The sequence below is a fragment of the Amblyomma maculatum genome, chromosome 6 (assembly GCF_055883805.1).
Source record: "Amblyomma maculatum isolate TAMU_Amacu chromosome 6, ASM5588380v1, whole genome shotgun sequence".
Lineage (NCBI taxonomy): Eukaryota > Metazoa > Arthropoda > Arachnida > Ixodida > Ixodidae > Amblyomma > Amblyomma maculatum.
In genome coordinates, this window is record NC_139349.1 from 149,940,171 (window position 1) to 149,960,189 (window position 20,019).

Genomic DNA, 20,019 nt, shown 5'->3' on the forward strand with positions numbered 1-20,019 from the left:
TAAACTGCTCACTACTATAAACCAGATAGCGATGTCGCTAAAATAAAGCAGCCACACGGTTTCTCAACAATGGGAAAAGAAACTGCATCCGATAGCGATTTCCGATGTGATAGCTTGTTTATTTGGTTGGAAACCTGAAAAAGTCAAAGACAAGCGCTAGAACTCACTGCAAATTAACTGCAGCGCATGTCTTGCTTCCATGCCCATTGACTCTCTCAGCTTCGAGCTGACGCAGGTGAATGCGCAGCCGTACTCTTGCATAACTTGATATCAATACGTTTGCCAGAGAATCCTTGTGTCGCTGACAGGCCTCCATAGTGCATCGTGTCTTCTTGTTCAAATATTCTGTGACAGCCTTTAGAGGGGACTTTAGGGTGAACAGATTGTCTGCCCTGGACGTGATTCCTTTAAAGTGCTCTTTGCAGGATTGAAGAAGGCTCATAACCTCACCACTCGGATAACACAAGTTCTCACCATCTTGGACATACTCTTTCAGTGCAGTTAAATATGCATGCTCATGGTTCGTCGAGCCAAGCATTGCAGCCTTGCACTGCTCGCAGTTCATTTTCTTCTAAATTCCTTTCACATGAAATCCACCAATATGATGCAAAATACTGCACTCAATTGAAGTCAGTGCTTCAATGAACAGAATTTCCCCATCGTCAATTTCCTCTTCAACATCTCCAACATACTCTTTTTTTCCTTGTGAAATCATATCAACCAGGTACTCAGAATCATCCGTTTCATAGCTTGAGGTTGCTGGCGTGTGCAAAAACTGACTTACACATACAAGTTTCAAAGCACATTTCATATCATACGCGTTTGAACGGGTTTCCTGTGATGCACAACAGAAAAAAGATTCTCCAGACAGTCCTGTAGCAGTCTCCCGGTGAGAAAGAACTTGTAGCCATCCATTTTAAGCACAATATCTTGCAAACGAAGGACAACTGTTGTTGCAATCATGAGACCTGCCTGTGAGGGCTTCCACTGGGATGTGCTGCCCACCTGCATGCCTTGAATTGTATCCAATGCCAGGCGCAACATGTGCAAGGCTTCATGGTACTTTGCCATATCTTGCCAACTAAGTGCAACTGATGGATGTCGTGAGGACATACATCAGTTTGTACCATTTTGCGATGAGCTCCAGGAACCATGCTGTGGTTTCAGCTTCTGGTTCGAGCACTTTCTCTCTTATTAGACAACGAATGGCGGCTGGGGATTCCTTGAAGAACTGAACCGCTATGCCGACCTTCATTTTTGTGAAATGGCCTTTGCTGACATGAGCTTCAGAAAGTTTGGGTGCAATTTTCAGCTCTTTGCTAGTGTCGTATTTTACGACAGCGCGCACGTGCTCCAGCTTGACTTTGAGGGTAAGCTATGTTGGCAGACAGTTGCATCGCTCAGCGTAAAGTCAATAGAGTTTAAAAGCTGACCTCGGATATTTTTATCACGTGAGCAGCGTCCGCAGTGAAAAAGAGTTCCTTTCCCTGAAGCATGGGATGAGGGATTGAGCACAGTGTTAGAATTCCTGTGGCTAGAAAAACCTAACTCGCGCCACATAGCTCTGTTGGAGGCTCCCATATCAAAGGTTACCACAAGCACTCTAAGAGAAATGTCAGCGCAAAGCTGCACGATTTCCAGAACAAAATCCTTAAAGGGCCACTGTCCAGGGAAGGCCCTTTTAAGAAAAGGAGCCCAGTGTTTCGATCAGGTACCGGAGATAGTCTGTGCAAAATTCTACAGCGACACGCGCACCGCAAAGCATCGAAAATACAATTCAAAGCTCCCTCATGCTCTCCCTTGAGAAGCCAGCTTCACCGCTTCCTGCGCTGGCCCGACGGGCCCCGATAATGACGTACGTACCGCGAACGACGTCCATTGGTCCGTCTCGCTGACTGACGGGAGAAGGATGGGTGTCTACCGCTCGCAGCGCGCTTTTCCCTCGCCACGGCCAGACTGAATCCAGCGGCGCGCGCTCCCTTGACCGTTTTTTTTTTTTTTCGCGCTCGCGGGGAGCCACGCCCCACCTCCCGCCAAACGCGGAGGAGGAAGGGGAATTTGTATTGCGGAGGCTAGACCTCGGGCAGGAGAGTGAAAAACCTTTGCGAGGGAACGGAAGGAGAGAGGCAGGATAGAATCGGGTGGCTGTAACTGCGTTATTAGTTACTCTTTTCAAAAACATTTTGCGGCCTTGCGTTCCAGGGGCGAAGTCTCACAGTCACCGGGGAAGAAAATATTTTCGACCGGAGGGTGGACAGTGGGCCTTTAAGCAGACCCCCGTCGACAGAGCTTCCTGTGAAATGGTATGTGATTACCTGCTTCCACCTTGTGTTCAATCCTCCGACCATAAACACTAAGCAATGACATGCAGGTTCATCTGGAACTGCTGGAAATGTTTTCCCTCCAAACACGATGTCTTCAGCGCGATTGAGGTCATACCCTTGTGCAATTTCCATTTCATTGAGATAAAGCACACAATCTTTTTCAGTATCTTCCATGCCCTCTGCTTTTACTCTGAGAACGTCAATCACTTCAGTTAAGATCCCTGGTAGGAACTTGAGTCCCTGAAGATGACGGACAAGAGTCCTATTAGAAGGCAGAGGGTACCCAAGTCTTCTTAGGGTTTCGTAGCCTGAAGTTCCACTCACAAATTTGATCTGAAGGGCTTGTTTAATTGTTTTGGACGACCAGGTGGAACCTTTGTTGCTGTCCCGGGACAGGGCTCGCATTTGGTCTTGATTTAGGAACTCCAGTTTTTTTCGTAACATTTCGCTGGCCTTTTCCATCTTTTGAAGCTTCTTTTTAATTGACTGATTTGTAGCCCTTGTCTTGCTGTGAACTTCGCGAAGTTTCGCGTATTTTTTATCAGCTCATGTGCGTAGTTCAGCACATGAGTTGTTACTGCACTTCTCTCCCAACCACTCACCACGGGTTGCACGAAGTGCTCAGGCAACTTGCAGGGAATCATCTGTGGAGGGAATTGAAGTTTCTGGCATGGAACTTGGGCGAGATGAGTTGTTCATCTGACTTTGAGCCGTCTCCCTGTCATCACTGGGCAATGGCTGCAGTTCTTGATTTGCCGTGTGTGGCATATCAGACATGTCGTTAACATATTGGCCCTGGATTTCTATTGATGTGGTATCAGAAACACTCTGTTGATGCTGCAGAGTGCACCTTTGCTCTGCTGCCGCAGGCACCCCTTGTAACCTTTCCTTTGGCGGCTTCCTGTGCTTAGGCATCGCTGAAAAAAAAGTGGCCACACATGCTGCAAATCAGATGGTGCATTATTTTATCAATATGAACGAGCATGCTCCAAGTCTTGCTCCGTTTAGACATAAAATTAAATAAAATGCAAAATCGTCAGCATCATGCATCTAGATGGAAGGCGCGGCTGATTTACCTCCGTATAAAAAATGAAAATGAGCTATTCTATTGACCGGAGCTATGAAGAGAGTCTTGCTGTAATGTCAGCCGCCTCACTCTCTGAAGAAACACTTAAATAGTCGCTCCACGTGGGTCTAAAAATGGCCGGTCATTACAGTACTAAGCTAGGACAATCTGGCTAAGATTGAATAGGATTAGGAAAGAAGCCTGAAAGAAGCTCGACTAAACTTAGAAAAGTCGACACTATTTTGCCCATCGTTTCGCTGTAGTACACAATGACGACTCCCAATTGCTTGGTCACAGAAATATCCGTTGATTCATCAAGAATCAGGCTGTATCGCCCAGATCCTAAGTCGGACAGCAAATCTTCAATGAAGTAAGGGTATAAGACATTCTTGATCAAAGCGCTGCACTTTGATCGGTGAAGCTGGAGATGCTTAGCTCCCTCACTGTCGCGAAACTGGCTACGGCATAGCTCACCAAGGTGATCTGAAGCCATAACTGCGGAGTGCGCGCATACGAATAAAGCAAGGGACCCTTCGGCAGTGCGTGACTTGTCACACTTGCGACTTACAACTTCTAGAGTCGTCTGCCTTCCGGACGAAAACGGCACTGTAGCCGAGAGGTGCTTTTTCGTTGTGGTGTGCGTGACCAAATCCACATGTTTGGCAGAAAGCTCAGTCTTGCAGTAACGGCATCACGCTCGTCTGGCATCATTTGGAACTTCCAGTAACCAGTCTCCAAGCTTAGGGTCCTGCAGCCACTCTTTCCTGAACTTCTGTGCATACTTTACAGGTCCCATTTCTCCCGGCAGGTTCGAAGATTAGGTTCAAAAGTGCCGCAGAAATCGATTCAAGGCATGTTCCGATGTTCCCCACAGTAGCATAGCGGCATTTCAGCGATGTCATGCGCTCACAGCGACATGGTGACGTTTTCTCGCAGACGAGACTAAAATTTTACGACATGTTTACTGTTCAGAAATAAAATACATTTAACTACCAAAAACCGCCAAAAAAACAGCCAGAAATTCTTAAAAACCGCTGAAAAGTCCGCCTCCCTCAATGCAAGATTTTTTCCCGCTAACTAGTTAAAAACCCGCTAAATTGGCAACACTGGTGGGGAGCGAAATGGCCGCTGCCGCTCCGGAAGCGGCGTTCACCCCTTCACAGAATGGCACAACCCTCCAAGAGGGCGCGCGCATCGAGGCACCCTAGGCACCCTACTCTTGCTCCTTGCCGGGTGCGTCGTCTGCTACACGCGGCGCGAAAGCATGGAGTACCCGGCATACACATAGCTGTTACGTGCTGCCGTTGCACTCTACACGGCTGCACTGCAGTTATGGCTACATTATGACAGTTTTGGCTCCGAAGGCATACATTAACACTTTTGTGTGATCCGAAAATTAATGCCGTGAAACAGCTGTGACAGCGTTGTCGACTTGCTGGCCAGAACCAGCGTTCTAGTAACGTTCTGCTGTGCGGTTTCATTTCTTTTTATTACGCGATATAGTGAGGCGTAAGTCATTTCGTAAAACAATATTACGTAGCTGTTCACTACGCAGCGTTCAGCGTGCTTTCATGCAATGTTTCGCTTCTTATTTAGCATCCACCTTCTTTTCGAGTTTCAGTCCAATTTGTGACAGGGATTCAAGCTGCCGAAATGTGTGCCTCCAATTCTATGCCATTCACTGTAAACATATGTTGTGCGCCAAGAAGATGCTGCGTCTTCACCCTAAAATCAACAACAAATAGACGTACGCTTTGCCAACTATGCACCAGCCTTTAGATGGCTAAAATTGGCGGAACGAAGAGATGGCGTCAAAGGCGCTATCGCGTCCGGTTTTAAGACGAAGCTTTCTGTTATATTTTTTTAACATAAGGCCTCTTCATGCTTGTCTGTATGCTTTGCACCGTGCACAACGAAGCCTATTGGAACGAATTAAAAGTCCGTCATTTGTTCGTGTCACTGATAGGCAATTCCTCGAGATTAAAATGTGGGCACAAGCTCTGCCTCTCTGCTGTAAATATTCTAAGCATATACTTGAGAAACAATCTCTTCTTGTACTTTTTATTTTGTTAAGTATGTGACGGGCTTCATTCTCTTTCTGCAGTTTTTATTTTGGCAAGTACCCTGTAGGCTTCATTCTGTTCAAGTGTATCACTCCCCACTTGGTTGTTTTCCCATGTGTTGTACAAAATTGTGCTCTGAAAAATACATTCCTTTTAACTTTTTCTGCCTAAATTCTCTTTGTTCCCTAAAAGTTGCACTGCACATGCTTCATATGTTGTTTGATGTTCAGAATTTTTGTTCATCAGCCATTTTGTGTCATACATTTGACAGAATTAAGTGTGCTTACTGGGTGGAAGTAGTAGTATTCTATTTATTGTATAACGACCGATTTCAACTTCAAAGGCAGTTGTCGCAAAAGGCTAAGGTCTCCCAGCAGTTAGAGCAGTCCTTAATTAGGTGTCCTGTGACCTTACAGTTCTTGGAATTCCAGAAAAATGTCAGGTAATTTTGCAATGCAGGGCCTCAAAAAATTAACCTGAACCAAATTTGTCACTCAGTAAGGTGATCAGACAAAACTTTATTGGGTGAAATCACAAAATCTGTCTTGATTACAAAATTGACACTGACAATGGCTACATTTCCATACTGAAAGAAGCTGAAAAAAATTTCCAGGCTGTAGAGTACCTGAATGGTATAATAAACACTTCTCTTCCATCATGAAGAGTCTTAGCTTCATATCATATTATTCGGCAAATAAGTTTAAAAATGCAGATCTGAAGTAGATATAAAATGAACAAATTAATGTAGGTGATCAACCAGCAAAAAGTATAAAAATTCATAAAAACACTAGGTACCTGCAGAAGTAGCAATGTTCTGCAAATAAAAAAAAAAACATCTGCACAGGCATCATGCCGTGCTTCATTGCAGTGTTTCATCTAGACTAAGCCTAGTTAACGGTATTCTGCAACTTTATCGTAACCGTCTTGGAAAATATTCCCACCTGTCAAGGCGGGAAATTTTCCAAGACGGTTACGATAAAGTTGCAGAACACTATAAAGCGAACAGAAGTGGTGAAAAATAAGGAAAAGAAAATTAGGAACATGCCATCACATTTAAAATCACAAACTTGGCACCGTGCTTTATCACAAGCATGTGAAGTCTCGTGCGGCCATTGCTGCCTGCATTGAAACAAACAACTTGTACAATATGTGATCTGTCCTTAAAGTAACCAGACTATAGTCGTGGCATTGCACATGTTCAGAGAAAAAAGGCACAAGATGTGTGCCTGTATCACAGGTGTAGAAATAGAAAAAATGCACTTATAATGACTACAAGTTGAATCAACAAGTGTTAAGAAGTCAAAAAGTGTTAAAGAAGCTGCAAGGCACAAAGGATTAAAAAATTAAAATGTGGACACACTTGTGCATAGTACTGATTGCATGGTTTGCCCTTTTCTTCCAGTCAGTGCATAGCTCTACTGAATTTTTTTATTTTCATCTTGTATTTTGGAAAAATGTACAAGGGTGGAAGCAGGCTCAAGCATTTTGGAGCAGCTCAAGGAGTAATAAAGCCTATTTGGAGCAGGTTTGAAGCAAATGAGAATTTGGAGCATGATTCTAAGGTCAAACGCCTTTAATAATTGCAACTTTGTGTTCCTGACATACCAAAATACTTGATTTGATTCCTTTCTATTCAACGTTCAAATCTTTGCCGACTACACCCGCATCACTGACAGAGAGGACAAATAGCAAAAACATGTACATACAGAGACTTAAAGTACCACAAGTGACCTGAGGAAACATTTGGAAAAGACTAGCAGCAAACTGAATGTTTTCTTCTACACTTCATAACTAAGTCTGACTGTTTTGACATGGTAGGTTTTAATGTGGAGTTCACCACTTTGATGTGCTCAAGCACCAGCACTAGTTTGGAACTGACATCAATGAAAACCACATTTCAACTCTCTCTCTTGTACATATCCGTTTTGAACACATACCGGTGCTGAAAAATTCCAGGATCAATAGTGCCTTTAGGAAGGATAGACTCCACTCAAGGATGGTTTTTTCCACCTCCAGATTCTTTTGCTTCATAGCCTTTTGCCAGTGGCTCATATTTTCACATGAGCGACTCCAGCGCTTCCTTAACTTAAGCACATTTGCGATAGGCCCATGTCGCTTTCGAATACTCTTGAGAACATGTCAAGTGAATGGCACTTTTGTGGCGTCACCCCTTTATGCTTCAAGTATTCTTTGGTCTGATGTAGGTTTCACACGCTTGCTACTAAAAAAGAGGCGCGATGGTGAAGTACCTGCTTGTTTTCACAGCTGAACCCTTAGAACAACTAGAGTTGTAGTGTGTTGTCGGAAAACTTTCCTAGTTGCTTGAGATACCTACCGTGACTGCTTTGCTCATTTCTCTCACCAGTGACGATTCAAAAGGCTTGGACAAGGTAACTGCCATTATTGTGCTGCCTTTGTTTCGACTATAGCGGCCCCTAGAGTGTGTACTCTGAACTCACATGCTGCCGCCCCACTGCGCTTCTCACAGTCACTTAACCAAATTGCATCAAATCACATTTTTTAAGGAAATATCACGATTCATAAATAACCCCCTGTGCAGCAAAAATCTGTGTTCTGCTAAATTGGATGGCAAAAAAAAAGAAACTGAATTTTGACCTACTGCACCTGGAATTCGGAAAGCACTTGCATTAGTTCAACCTTGCACCGGGCGGCCACATGCCCCTCCATCTTGTCCAAGGCTAAAGCGATTGACGGGCCAAATGCTTCATGTTCCGTTATTTTGTGCTGAAGGTGTGAAAGCAATTGCTGCTCGAAGGCATCATTAGATTTGTGTTTTTTCCTCGCATAAACCGGCACCTCCCGAGCTGGTACTGCAATCTGCGGCTCATCATCAGGCAGTTCTGGCGGGGCTGGCATGTATTCATCATCTGTATTGATGCTGCCAGCAGGCGATGGCGTCCTTCGCTGTATCGTGTTGAAAATTGCCTCTGCCGAGGTTTCGGCATTATCCGGAACTGCCGGCACAAGGTTGCATGTAGTCCTGCAACAAAGAAATATTCTTTTCACTAAATCAACATCATCCTTTAAAATGAATGAAAAAAATGTCCAGCCCTAAGTGAAAACAAAACTTGAATTGCATTGTCGTCCTCAGTGGCAGATGAGTTTTTTTTTCTTTCCATTGCAACCATACGCCATTTTCAGGTAACCATCGAATGCATGCAGTGGGGACAACTTGTTAAAAAAAACATTCGAGCCAATTGGGAATTAAAAATGGTTCACTTTGTTTCCTAATTATGGGCCCAATTGGACATTGCAGTGCAATTGGTTAGTCCAATGGTGATGAACCAAATGGTTTTGCAGATAACAGTTGGGCATTCCAAATGCATTTTCCAATAGTTCCAATTAAGTTTAATATTCATATCTAAATTTTCAAATGGCCTAGCTTCCGTCGGAAATGTTCTAACTAGGTTTGCTAATCCCCCCCCCCCCTTCCAGGTTCCGAATGATGTATCTCCCAAACGATTGGTTGGTTGGCCTCAGGAAACTATACACATGCCCACTATGGACGAGTGTCACTTTGCCACAATTCATTCGTTGCATCCTACAAATGGATATAGGTTCTTGGACACATGTAGCAGGTGTAGCAGGCGACATTGAGTGACTGCCAAAGCTCAGTCAGCCGACACAGGTCGTGGAATTTCAAAGCATTCTTTGGAAAGTGTCAGGGCTGATTTTTTTTTCCGATCTAGCATTCTGATCAAGCCACACCAGCGACAAGACAGGAGTTTGTATTCACTGATTTTGTGCACTGAGTGCAGAGTACAGACTCACTTTCTTGGTCGGCCGCAGTTTTTGTAGAACTCCATCGCCTTCGCAAACTCCCAGGTTGTGCGGGACACGAAACCGCTGCCGCTCCGTGTAGCCATTTCGACGGGCTTCAACTCTCTTGTATACCGGTCTCGAAGGCGCTTCCAAAGTTTTTGACAGTTGAATAAATAAAGGAAACATCATCATGACACCTCCTTGAGCAGTCGCGCACTGCAGCGAAGCGCTCACCTGTGTCCAGACCGCACAGCTGACAAATTGCCTCCCAGGCATTGTTTTTCTTTCTGCATCTCTGTAATCTAATCGTTAGGTATCGTAAACGCAGGGATGCGCCTGAATGCCTTCCAACAGCCTTTCTACCACTGTGTCTGAAAAGTCTGACATAGTTTTGCCGTGGTTGGCGCGGTCGCTACCTACACAGTGGGCCGCCATACTGCCCTACTTCTCATTCCGCGCGAGGAATACTGGGATGCGAGGCCGGCGCGGTAGGCGCAGTCGGCGAAAAATAGGAGCAATTCTATTTGCGCGTCGGCGACGTTGGGCCGCGCCGGCTCGCGCTCGCTACGTCCGTCACACCGTGACGTCCCAAGCAAAAAAAAGTGTGTGGCAAAAGGTAGGGCCGACCTCTCTCACCGACCAGAAAGTGGCCGGCCGACCTTCGGCAAAAAATTTAGGCCCGACCTGGCCGACCACTTGCCGCAATAGTGCTGACCAGCTGCCAACGTCTCTGAATGGTCGGCCTACCGTCGGCCCGTACTTTCTTGTCGACGTAAAGGTATGCGGGCCACATGTGGGCCGGCTGCTTTTGGACGATTAATGGCCGGCATACGACCTAAAGCGCCGGCAATCTGTTCGGTACTGCTCATTGCGCTGATACACATGCCATGCATTTGTTGATGCTTTCTAGATATGCATGCATATAACGAGCCAGCATGCAGGCCAGTAAAATCAGCAGCTCTTCTGATATCAGAAATAAAAGCAAATAAGTATTTGACGAAAAGTTTATTCCTTGTTTAATATACAGCAGCGCTTCTTTGGTGTCTCTTCTGGTTATTAATATTGGAAGTTGCGCTCCTATCCTGTCGCCTCTCTTCCTGTGTTCATCTTGTTACATTTAGCTCACCTGTTTAAACAAAACAATGTTTTTAAGGGTAACTCAAGATAAGAATTTATTTGGCACGTATGTTTTATAGATACAGAGAAATCGAGATACAGGCAAGGCTCCCAATCCCAGACTTCCACGGGGCCCTCAGTAGATTAGTACACACAAGCAAAAACAGAAATGCACTTCAGTGGTAAAAACACTAGTTATATTGATTCAGCAACATTATATACAATAGTGATGAAGCAACTGTTTACCAGGAAAAAAATGAATAAATGATAACAGCAGAAAACACTGCCATATGATGTATATTATACAGAAAGAAAAATACAATGCCGCAACCTCAATCTAAACCTTCATTAAAAAGGAACATACATGTCAGCACCGAGAGAGGAGGAGAGGAACGCTCTCGTGACCTAAATATGACGTCACAGTCATTGCTCGCATGTTGAAACCGAAACAGGGGAGAAAAGAAATTCGATTATAAATTATTGAGGGCCACAAGCAATCATCTCATGTTAATTCACGTACAGTAATGTATTACGCATCATTGCAAATAAAGCACGAACCCAAAAATTAGTCAAAAATGGACGAAGCGCTCACTGACTTGCCCAACAAAAAGTCCTTCTTGAATACCAAAAATTAGTGTCCATAATACTTCAAGGGATGTCCGCTTGGTCAGCAATCGGGCTTCGAGAGGGTGGTGGTAGTGGTTGCATCCTTTGATTTCTGCCTCCATCCCGATCTTGGGCTCCGACCAGCCACCGCTTAATGATTTCGCCGGCGAGCGTCACCGATGTTTCGACGAAGGTGCTCTTCACGGAGGCTGTAAAGAAAAAAAAAACGATATTGTGTTACCCCTTCTTTAATATAGTATTGTTGCAAATAATTTTTCTTCTACAAAGTCGCGCTGTATACTTTGGAAGTTTCAAGTCATTACTGAACGCTTATTTCGAAGACTATCCTTCCGCGGTGGAGCAGTGGTTAGGATGCTGGCTACTGCACCGGATTACTCGGATTCGAACTCGATCACCGGCGGCTGCATGCGTTTCAATGGAGGCGAAATGGAGAGGCGTCCGTGTGCTGTGCGATGTCATTGCTCGTTAAAGATTCCCAGCTGGTCAAAATTACTCCGCAGCCCTCCACTACATGCGACACACCTCTTTTCGCTTTCACCACCTCTTTCTTGCCTAATTCCCTTACGGTGCGGTTCAGGTGCGCACGCAAACACGGTCCTGAGAGTTCGTGCTTAGTCCTGAGAGTTCGTGCTTAGGCCAAAAGTGGCTTGTCGTGGCCGCCGCCAAGGTACGTTGAAAATTTTGACATATACTGATCATGTACAGTCCTTAGAAAAAATGGTATCAACACTCAGCCGGTGACATAGCTCTGGAAAACTGTATTGAAATGCCATCTAGCGACAGCGTAAGGGACAGTGACAGTGACACATGCATGTGGATAAAATGCGGCACTGCCACTATTGTCTGTAGACGATAGACATATATGTTGTTAGATAAAGTTGGCATGTAGTTTTCCCGAGCTCCACCACCGGCCTAGCGTTGTACACCACTCTTGCTCCCGACTTTACATCTCACTTGAATGTGCAGTTGAAGTGATGGAAGCGGAGCCGCCATTTTACACAAAGATATTTGCATAGTACGCAAAGAATCTCAACCCAAACGAGAGCCACAATGGAACCTTGCTCCTTAAAGGCATGTTTTCTGCCTTGAGATCCTCTCCAGCTGAACTGCATCGCAGCTTGTTTGGTTAGGAGCTGCATTAGTACAGTCCTCACAGCAGTCTTGGCATCCGTACCGCCGAATCTGGAGAAGTATTTCACCTGCAAAAATGGACACGAATGCTAAATGATTTAGCTTCACTTGTTGTAAAGTTGATTACCAATCACAAGATATTTATGCATCAGTATAACCGAAGAATAATAGTTGCAGCATTGCATCATGCAACTGGAGAAATAAAATATAAGCGACAAACATAAGAAAGGAATGCATTTTTCAAGCCATAATTGCCACTTACCAAATTGTCCACGTTGGAAGGTGCGGCCAGATACTCTTCCAGTTCAAACACTTGGCTTGCACATGTGGCCGGCAAGGGAGGGCAGTCGTCAGGCAAAGTTGCTATTCTAGCCGCATTCGCTGAATTCAACATTTGTCGGACGGCTCCTATGTCGCTAAGCAGCCTCATTTGGTTTTCAAAAACTTTCCGCTCGAAAGCTGCAAAAAGACAGGACCGGTAGAAACAGATATAGTCACTAGATATATTCACTGTCAGTCTCTTGTTTTGAGCAGTGATCACAGTGGATAAATTATTTTTCCTAAAACTACAGGGGCTGTTTATAAAATGGAAATTAATGGCACTGGAAGTAAAACCATACCGGAACAACGAGCAGACAGGTCGTTCAGCTGCTGCTGCAGTGACACCGAAGCTGGTCCTGCAAAAATCATTAAAGAACAATTCCGCATAGATCGTTTTATTATCCTCCTAGTTCTCATAACTCCTGATCATGTACTTGCATAATTACATTTGGCAGTCATATAGCTGGAGCAGTACAGCCAGCACAACTGCCTTTTAATAAACGTATTATTATTATTATTATTTATAGTTAAAGTAAAACTCCATAATTCGAACTCCGAAATTCGAAACCCTCCAAAATTCTATAGCTTTCTGCGGTCCCATACAGTTTCAGTGCCGTCTGATTGTACAACCCAATTAATTCCAAGAACTGCTATATGAGAGTATGTCAGCTTCAAATTTCGCGGCGGCCTTCGAATCCGCGAAGTGACGCCACGTAGCGGGGCTAATCTTTAATACGCGAAGAGCCCCAACCCCAGAAAGCTCAACTGGCTCAAGTCCTAGCGCAAACACCGACACGCGGCCCGGCCGCCTCGAGGCGACCAAAGCACGCGCCTGCAGAGGAGGACACGTACTTCGCTGCACAGCACAGGATACCGGTTTTTTGTGTCACGTGCTCTCGACGACTCGCCGCGGCTACAGCCACTGTACCGTGGCGCCTGCAACTTATGTCTCTGCCCCTTGTACCGTGCATTCCCCGCCTCCGGTGACTTTACTGCGAGCTGGCTGGGTGAGTTCGGTGTAATCGCGAAGCTCGTTCAAGGCAGCGCGCGCACTCGCAAGTCGGCACGAATTACATGATTTGCCTGTGCCCCGTCTACTTTTGTCAGTGTTCTGCTAATTCGAAGACCTACTCATTTTTAATAATTTTCGATGTCTCAGTGACTTCGAATTAAAGATGTGTTACTGTAGTAATTCTCTATATATGGTGTCTACATTTTGCGGAAACAAGAAGCAAAAACACACCTTGTAGGTACGACTCATCTTCTAATTCTTGCTGTGCTCGTTGAGCCTGCTCGGGCCTGGACTGTGCTACTGGGAAAACCATATGATGTAGAATATGGTCGTAAACAACAAATATCGTGTGCATGCCGTGGAGACTTACTTGGCTGCACTACTGTTTGTTTGTTCCAGTTCGTCCTGGGGCCTGTTGTGAAATTCATATGTCGGTAGGTAAATAATCCTTGTGTGGCATATAAAAATACGTATTCTTTTCTAATGAAGTATATATGTTGTCTAGAGGAGCAAAATATTCCTTTAGGCCTACCTGTAGGGAGGAGTTTGTTCCTGTGCCGCATGATAACACGGATTGAAAAGGCGGCGTGACGGACCGCTGCAGGGGGGCATGCAACCTGCAGCGATTGAGAAACGTTCAGCAAAAAAATAATAATAATAATAACAACAATAATAAAACACTTGTTTTCACACGCCTGCCGCTGTGGCTCGGCACGCTATGTGTAAGAAGATCGACTGGTAATCCCGAAGACGCGGGACCAAATCCCGGTTGCGGCTGCCCATCTTCGATGCTGGCGAAAAGTAAGGTAGCTGTGTACTGTGTAAAGAGCCCCAGGTGGCTGAAATTTCCGGAGGCACCCTCCACTATGGCATTTTGCATATACAGAGCACTTTGAGACCTTAAACTCCATAAGCCATAAATCACTTGTTTCCGAGTGTTAAAGCAGCGAACGGAATATTTTGGGACGAATCTAGGGCGCGAAGGCCGACGAAACGCGGAGAACCACCTTATCGGTGTGTGTGTGTGTGTGTAAGAGGAATCGTTATAGCTAGGTTGTGAAGTTAAGAAGTAATTACTTATCATGCCACACACAAATGCAAATAATAAAATACGCTCAGAATATCTTCAGAAACTAATTGGTGTTACATTCAAGCCATTTTGACAACTGATTTTTATGTAAAAATAATAAACTTCATATCTTAAATATTGAATGTATCCGTAGCTCACTTTTTTGAAAGTATCAAAAGTTGAATCAGAAACGAACATTACTAGAGGCTAAAAAGATGAACACTTCTTAAAATCGATGTTTCCAGCCGAAATGGTCCTAGTCTAACTGCATGTGCCTCCACTTGCAAGAACGCATAATAAAGCTCTAGCAGGCCTAGGGCAACTGCATAGTTTTTTTTAGAAGGTGTGAATTTGTTTTACAAAAGGTAACTGACCTTATATTTAATTAAGAGCTACATTGGGGGCTATGACGGACACGATGTAAGTGGAGGAATGGTTGGATTAGATTAACTGAATACGTTGCCTAACTGCCCAATTATTTATTTTGGGGGAAGGGGGTCTTGTATTTGCAGATTGGAGCAAATGGCATACGAGGAAAAAAATTTCATGGAAAAATTGCAGCGCGCATTACAAGGTCTACAGATGTTAGGCTAATGGGCTGCTTCAGATCACAACACTGTGCCAGCGGGCGCTTCCTGCATAGATCGCTTAAAGCCCCAATATAGATCGCTCGTCCAATGCGCGGGTTGAGGCCGGACTTCAAGCGCAGCGACTATGGGCATTAGGTAACGACGCGGCGGCTATCAGCAAAACCCCGGTCGAGATGAAATTGACAACGAACCGCCACCGCGCGCACGTCTGACACTGTGGTGATTCCAGCAGAGACGAAATCTCTGAGTGGAGCAATCTACGTTATATGTGCTGTGCTATTGGGTGAAACTGCCTATCAGGGTAAAATTTGTGGGCATTGTAGCGCGCGCTACAAATTTTTAAAGGATTTTTTTCTTACCTGTACAATTAGGAGACCGAGCTCAAATTCTGAAAATGTAACATATCTCCTAAGATGAAGATAAAACGTTAACTAACGTGTTTAGTAAATTAGCTATCTATATACTTGAAGTAGCCTACCTCTCACCTGGTGTGCGCTGTAGCCTCCAATATAGCCCTGGGGCTAAAATAAATCTAAAGCTAGTTAAATGTCTTAAAATTTTGGACCTAAAAAAAAAAAAGAGCACTCAATATCAGTGAAAGGTTAAATATACTTTGATACACACGTCAGCGGAACGCTGACGTGTTCCAGTACTTGAAGATAGCAGAAAGCTGTGTCCTAGCAGAGAGGACTCTCGTCCTAGTAAAGGGCACGAAAAAAAAAAAAAATTCCCCATGTCGGCGGTTCGGGCCCGGGAAATAGCAGGGGTAGTCGCCCGACCAACTGAGCTGCGCGGAGCGGCTGCTGCTGGAGAGACGAAGCTGAATAGCTCGGCAACGCCAAGTGAAAAAAGAGCTAGTTCAATCTATACAAGAGAATTCCTTAATGAGCGCACCTCTGGTGACTGATTTTTAAGGAAAAAAAAAGCACATTACGCTGCTGTCAAATGTACGTAAAGGCTCGGCCAAAATAATTTAAACAGCGCTATGGCGTTTGAACGTTTATCATTCCGTTCTGAAAAAAAAAAAAGTATTACTCGCAAGCACACCAGCGACATTGCCTGTTCTAGTGCCAAGTACTTATTCGCGAGCTAAGACGTAAGAGTCTTATCATCAAAGCATGCGTGCATTATTAGGAATCTGTAGCTGTGCATATTTAAAATTTACAGCTGCTGTCACTCACTGGTTGGTCGAGGCTGCAGCGATGGCTGGCTGTCTTGAAGTGTCTGACATGTTCTTCGAAGCCCAGAATCTCCGTTGCTATTACCCACAAAAGAAGAAAAAAAAAAAATGAGAATGTAGATTCACGCTTCTAAAGCCTCTAATTTTCTGCGATTCCACAAAAAAAGTGGATATATGGGCTATTCTCGCGAATTAGTGTCAGTAAATATATTGTCTATTTTTATGAGGCTATTCGTGGAATTCAGCAAGTTAGTCTGGAGCTCTGCATCTCAACACGTTTCTACCTAGAGAAGAGTCACGATGCTTCCACTTTTGTTGGCGCTCGGCAACGTTCCTATATTCACATCTGGGGTTCATAGCCTTGTTTAAAATGTTAATTAGTTAATACCGACTAATTAGTGAAGTAGACAGAATGAGAAAATGCCAGCCGATAATTTCAACAAATATTAACACCGATCACTTGATTTCATTTCGGAAGCAAGCTTGTGTTTTTTTTTTTTCTTTTTTATTTTGCCATGGTTCATCTTAGCTGGGGCACGTGTCATTGATATTTTTCCCATCAAATAGTACTTTTTTTTTTTTTTTTGCTGTGAATCGCTAAAGTTGAAAATTTTTAACGCAGAAAGTTACGTGCTTAACCATGCGTTGTCCACCCGCTATTCTGCTTAATACAGATGCATAATCATGGAGGAGAGGGAGGCGGTCCGCCCCTTCTTAACGAGCCTTTTCTGAGGCAAACAATAGGAAACACCACTTCTGTGGGAATGACAGCTCGGAAAATAATACAGCTCCCTCAGAGAGCCGCCCATAATTTTACTCTGGTTACATGCAAATATATAATGAGCGCAGAGGCTTCGTGGGCAATTGATCGCCATGTAGCAGTGGCGTAATTCCTTAGAGGTCGAAGTATATCTTCCAAGGCCTTCAGCTCAATGGCCGAATGGAAGTTATGCGACGAATTATGCAAACAGAATAAAAAACGATGCACAAAAGCACTGTGTGTTACCTTGATTTTGAGTGTAGTTTTTCCATTTGCATTGTAATCTTTTATAGTGCGCTATCAATTAGCCAGCACCCTATACTTGCGGACAACTTTCTATGGCTCTAGGATAGGAAGGAAAGGGAAGGTGGGCTTTTGTGCCTGCCCCGTGAGGAACTGGCTACCTCAGCCTAAACCAACTTTGCACTCCCTCAGACTCCCTCTTCACTCCACTACGCCCTGTTCCAAATAACATATGCCTCGGCACACATACAAGGGCGATCCCTTTCTCTTTCCGACTTAGCCTTTGCCGCAGAGTATCAAAAAGCTGCCCTTGCGTAGAATTAGCTGAAAGTGCTTGTGTGACTGGGTATTAATATTACCTATAAGCAGCTTCAACCAAATTTCTTGGTTGGATGTGGAGCTTGAAAAATCAAAAGGCTTGCAGAATTAGACATTGAATGTGGGCCTAAGCTTGCTAGGTGTCCACATTACAGGTCAGCACAATTTGGCTGCCCTTGCTACATCAGTTCTGAGTTGCAGCAAGTGTGCAGCGCCTGTTCTGGCAGTTAAGTGCAGGTTGGCACTGGCTATTTTCAAAACAAATGTGTAGTACACACCTACTCATTTTCTCGACTTGAAGTGACTAACTGTAGGCAGGTGTGCCACCCCCATTAATAGCCACCAAAACCCTGATTCACTTGACCAATATTTAAAAACCACACCACAATTGAAGTGTCGCCATGAACCTGCCCCAGTACGTCTGCTCCTTATGGAAGCCCTAATGAAACACACATGCTCTCACTAAACAACTGCAGTGTCAACATACATCATGCACATGTCTGCTTAGACATCATATGAAGTATGTGTGGGAGTTTCCTTGCAGAACTTGGGCACTAGTCTCACTGATGAGTGCAATGACTCTACAATTTGCCAGCACGCAAATCATGCCTACTCACATGGCAGTGGGGGCTGCAGTTTCAACAATGATTTCTAAAGAAGTGCACTCTTCTTATAATGGACCAGCAAGACATCTGCAGCTCTTTTAAAGTTGAATGGAATGATACAGAGGGTGCCATGCTGCACTGCTTAAACAAACGGCTAAATGGAGCACCGTGAAACACTTCATGCAGAGGACGCAAATCACATAGACCTTACATGCCTACAATGCAGCTACTTACGAGATGTTGTGACAACTGCCACTTGGCACATTTGCCATCTGTATCCAGGAAAGGCAGACGGATCTGCTTGTTCTTTCGCAAGCCTGGTAATCTCAGAGTTCCTTGTTACTGGCCAATGACATTCTGTCCAATCTGGACTGAGCCACACAACTGGAACGACAGCAACACTGTCGTCCTCAGTAGGAAACTTTACAACCGCAAATGGTTTTGCCATTTCTGGACAGGAAAAATAAATGGAGAGAACGAAAGGTAAAAAAACAATTTTCACTAGTGCACACACCATGTATAGGTCAAGTTTATCCAAACAAATTCTACCACACAGTATCACCAATATGGTCGCAACATAAGTATCCATCAAGCAATGAATATAAGGCATGCAGGTTGCGACTAAATGCGCTTGATAAAAAAATTTGAAACATTGAATGGATCAACAGAGACAGTACAAGAAAGGGGCAGTCGTGTGATTAGTGGGGGAAAGACAATGGTGGGAGGAAATTATGAAACGACCGGCTGATTAGGCTGATTCAAGGAAAGGGCAGAAAGGAGTTTATAAGCTTAGTCGCGTAAGCTGCCGCCCGATACAATGAGCAAGGCAAGTAGAATTCATCTGTCCATCCACGTTTTAGGCAGACGGGCGCGCTGCCGATTGCTCGCCGCCTGTACTGACACGAGAAAAATTATAGCGAAAATTAACAAAGCCTTGCCAGTTGCCGCGTCCGCCTCTTGTGGGCAACGTCGTTTAGAACAAAGAACCCACACGAGGCATGCACATCTTTGATATTTGCAACAGGAAATGTATATGTGTATATAACACCAATAAAATGCAGGCGATAAACGGAGAGAGCAGATACTTACGTAGGGCTTCCGAGTCTGAGGAGATGCCAAGAGAGCGATAACCACAGCCACAACGAAGTAGCGTGCACAGTTCGCGCGTTCGTGTAGCCAACGCGTCCTCTCGGAGTATATATATGATGAGATTCTCGTTGAGGGGGGAAGAGAAGGGGGGGATTACACGGCCCTATAACTGTCTCCTGTACTTGCAGGGATACACCGCAACGGGGCCGAGTAAAGGGGAGGGGGGAATGAAATAGGGGAGAGGAAGGGGGAGCGAAAGCGTTGTCACTGGTAGTTGATGTCGAAGACCCCTGGAGAAAAAATGACAAACATGGAAAGGTAAACACTCGTACAACAATGATTGGTGGATTTTGAAGCGGGGACGTGCCGCGCAAAGGGGGAAGCCTTCATGACATATGGGGAGATAATTGTGAGGTTTAAAGAGAGGGGAAAAGAAGAAAAAAAAAAAAGAAAATCTGATAGGGAGATTTGGAATGTCATAGAGGCTTATAGCGAGCAATTGGATGCGCGCGGGGGGAGGAGTTGGGCCTTGCAGAAGGGGCAAAGAGCCTTGTGGGATAATATAGGAGGAGATAAGATACTAATAAAGGGGAAAAAAGGAGAAAAAAAAAGGTAGTCTGAGGGGATTATTTGAAATGCAAGAGATAGGCTGGGAAGGAAGGGCCTTTGCAGAAGGTGCATGGGACCTTATGGAATATATAAAGGAAGAATTGATGATACTA

The 20,019-nt window shown here is 44.6% G+C and overlaps 1 protein-coding gene and 1 pseudogene across 1 annotated transcript; both read right to left on the reverse strand.

The window, feature by feature from the left end:
• Positions 1 to 108: 108 nt before the first annotated feature.
• Positions 109 to 9,340, reverse strand: LOC146187016 (uncharacterized; annotated as a pseudogene).
• A 1,818-nt stretch (positions 9,341 to 11,158) lies between these two features.
• On the reverse strand, positions 11,159 to 19,404 carry LOC146187017 (uncharacterized). Its single transcript, XM_084608160.1, has 10 exons — positions 19,298 to 19,404; positions 18,443 to 18,658; positions 16,284 to 16,360; positions 13,976 to 14,060; positions 13,814 to 13,855; positions 13,675 to 13,743; positions 12,731 to 12,787; positions 12,373 to 12,569; positions 12,020 to 12,178; positions 11,159 to 11,167 (listed from the first exon to the last, which is right to left on the reverse strand). Exons 2-10 carry the CDS (start codon positions 18,654 to 18,656, stop codon positions 11,159 to 11,161), a joined length of 909 nt encoding a protein of 302 aa, XP_084464286.1. The 5' UTR covers positions 18,657 to 18,658; positions 19,298 to 19,404.
• Positions 19,405 to 20,019: the final 615 nt, after the last annotated feature.

Coding starts and splice junctions, on each gene's coding strand:
- LOC146187017 (XM_084608160.1), bottom strand. CDS start 18,656: ATGGCAAAACCATTTGCGGTTGTAAAGTTTCCTACTGAGGACGACAGT. Junction 13,856..13,975: donor GAACAAACTCCTCCCTACAG/GTAGGCCTAAAG, acceptor ATTTCACAACAG/GCCCCAGGACGAACTGGAAC. Junction 12,179..12,372: donor CTTCCAACGTGGACAATTTG/GTAAGTGGCAAT, acceptor CCATTTTTGCAG/GTGAAATACTTCTCCAGATT.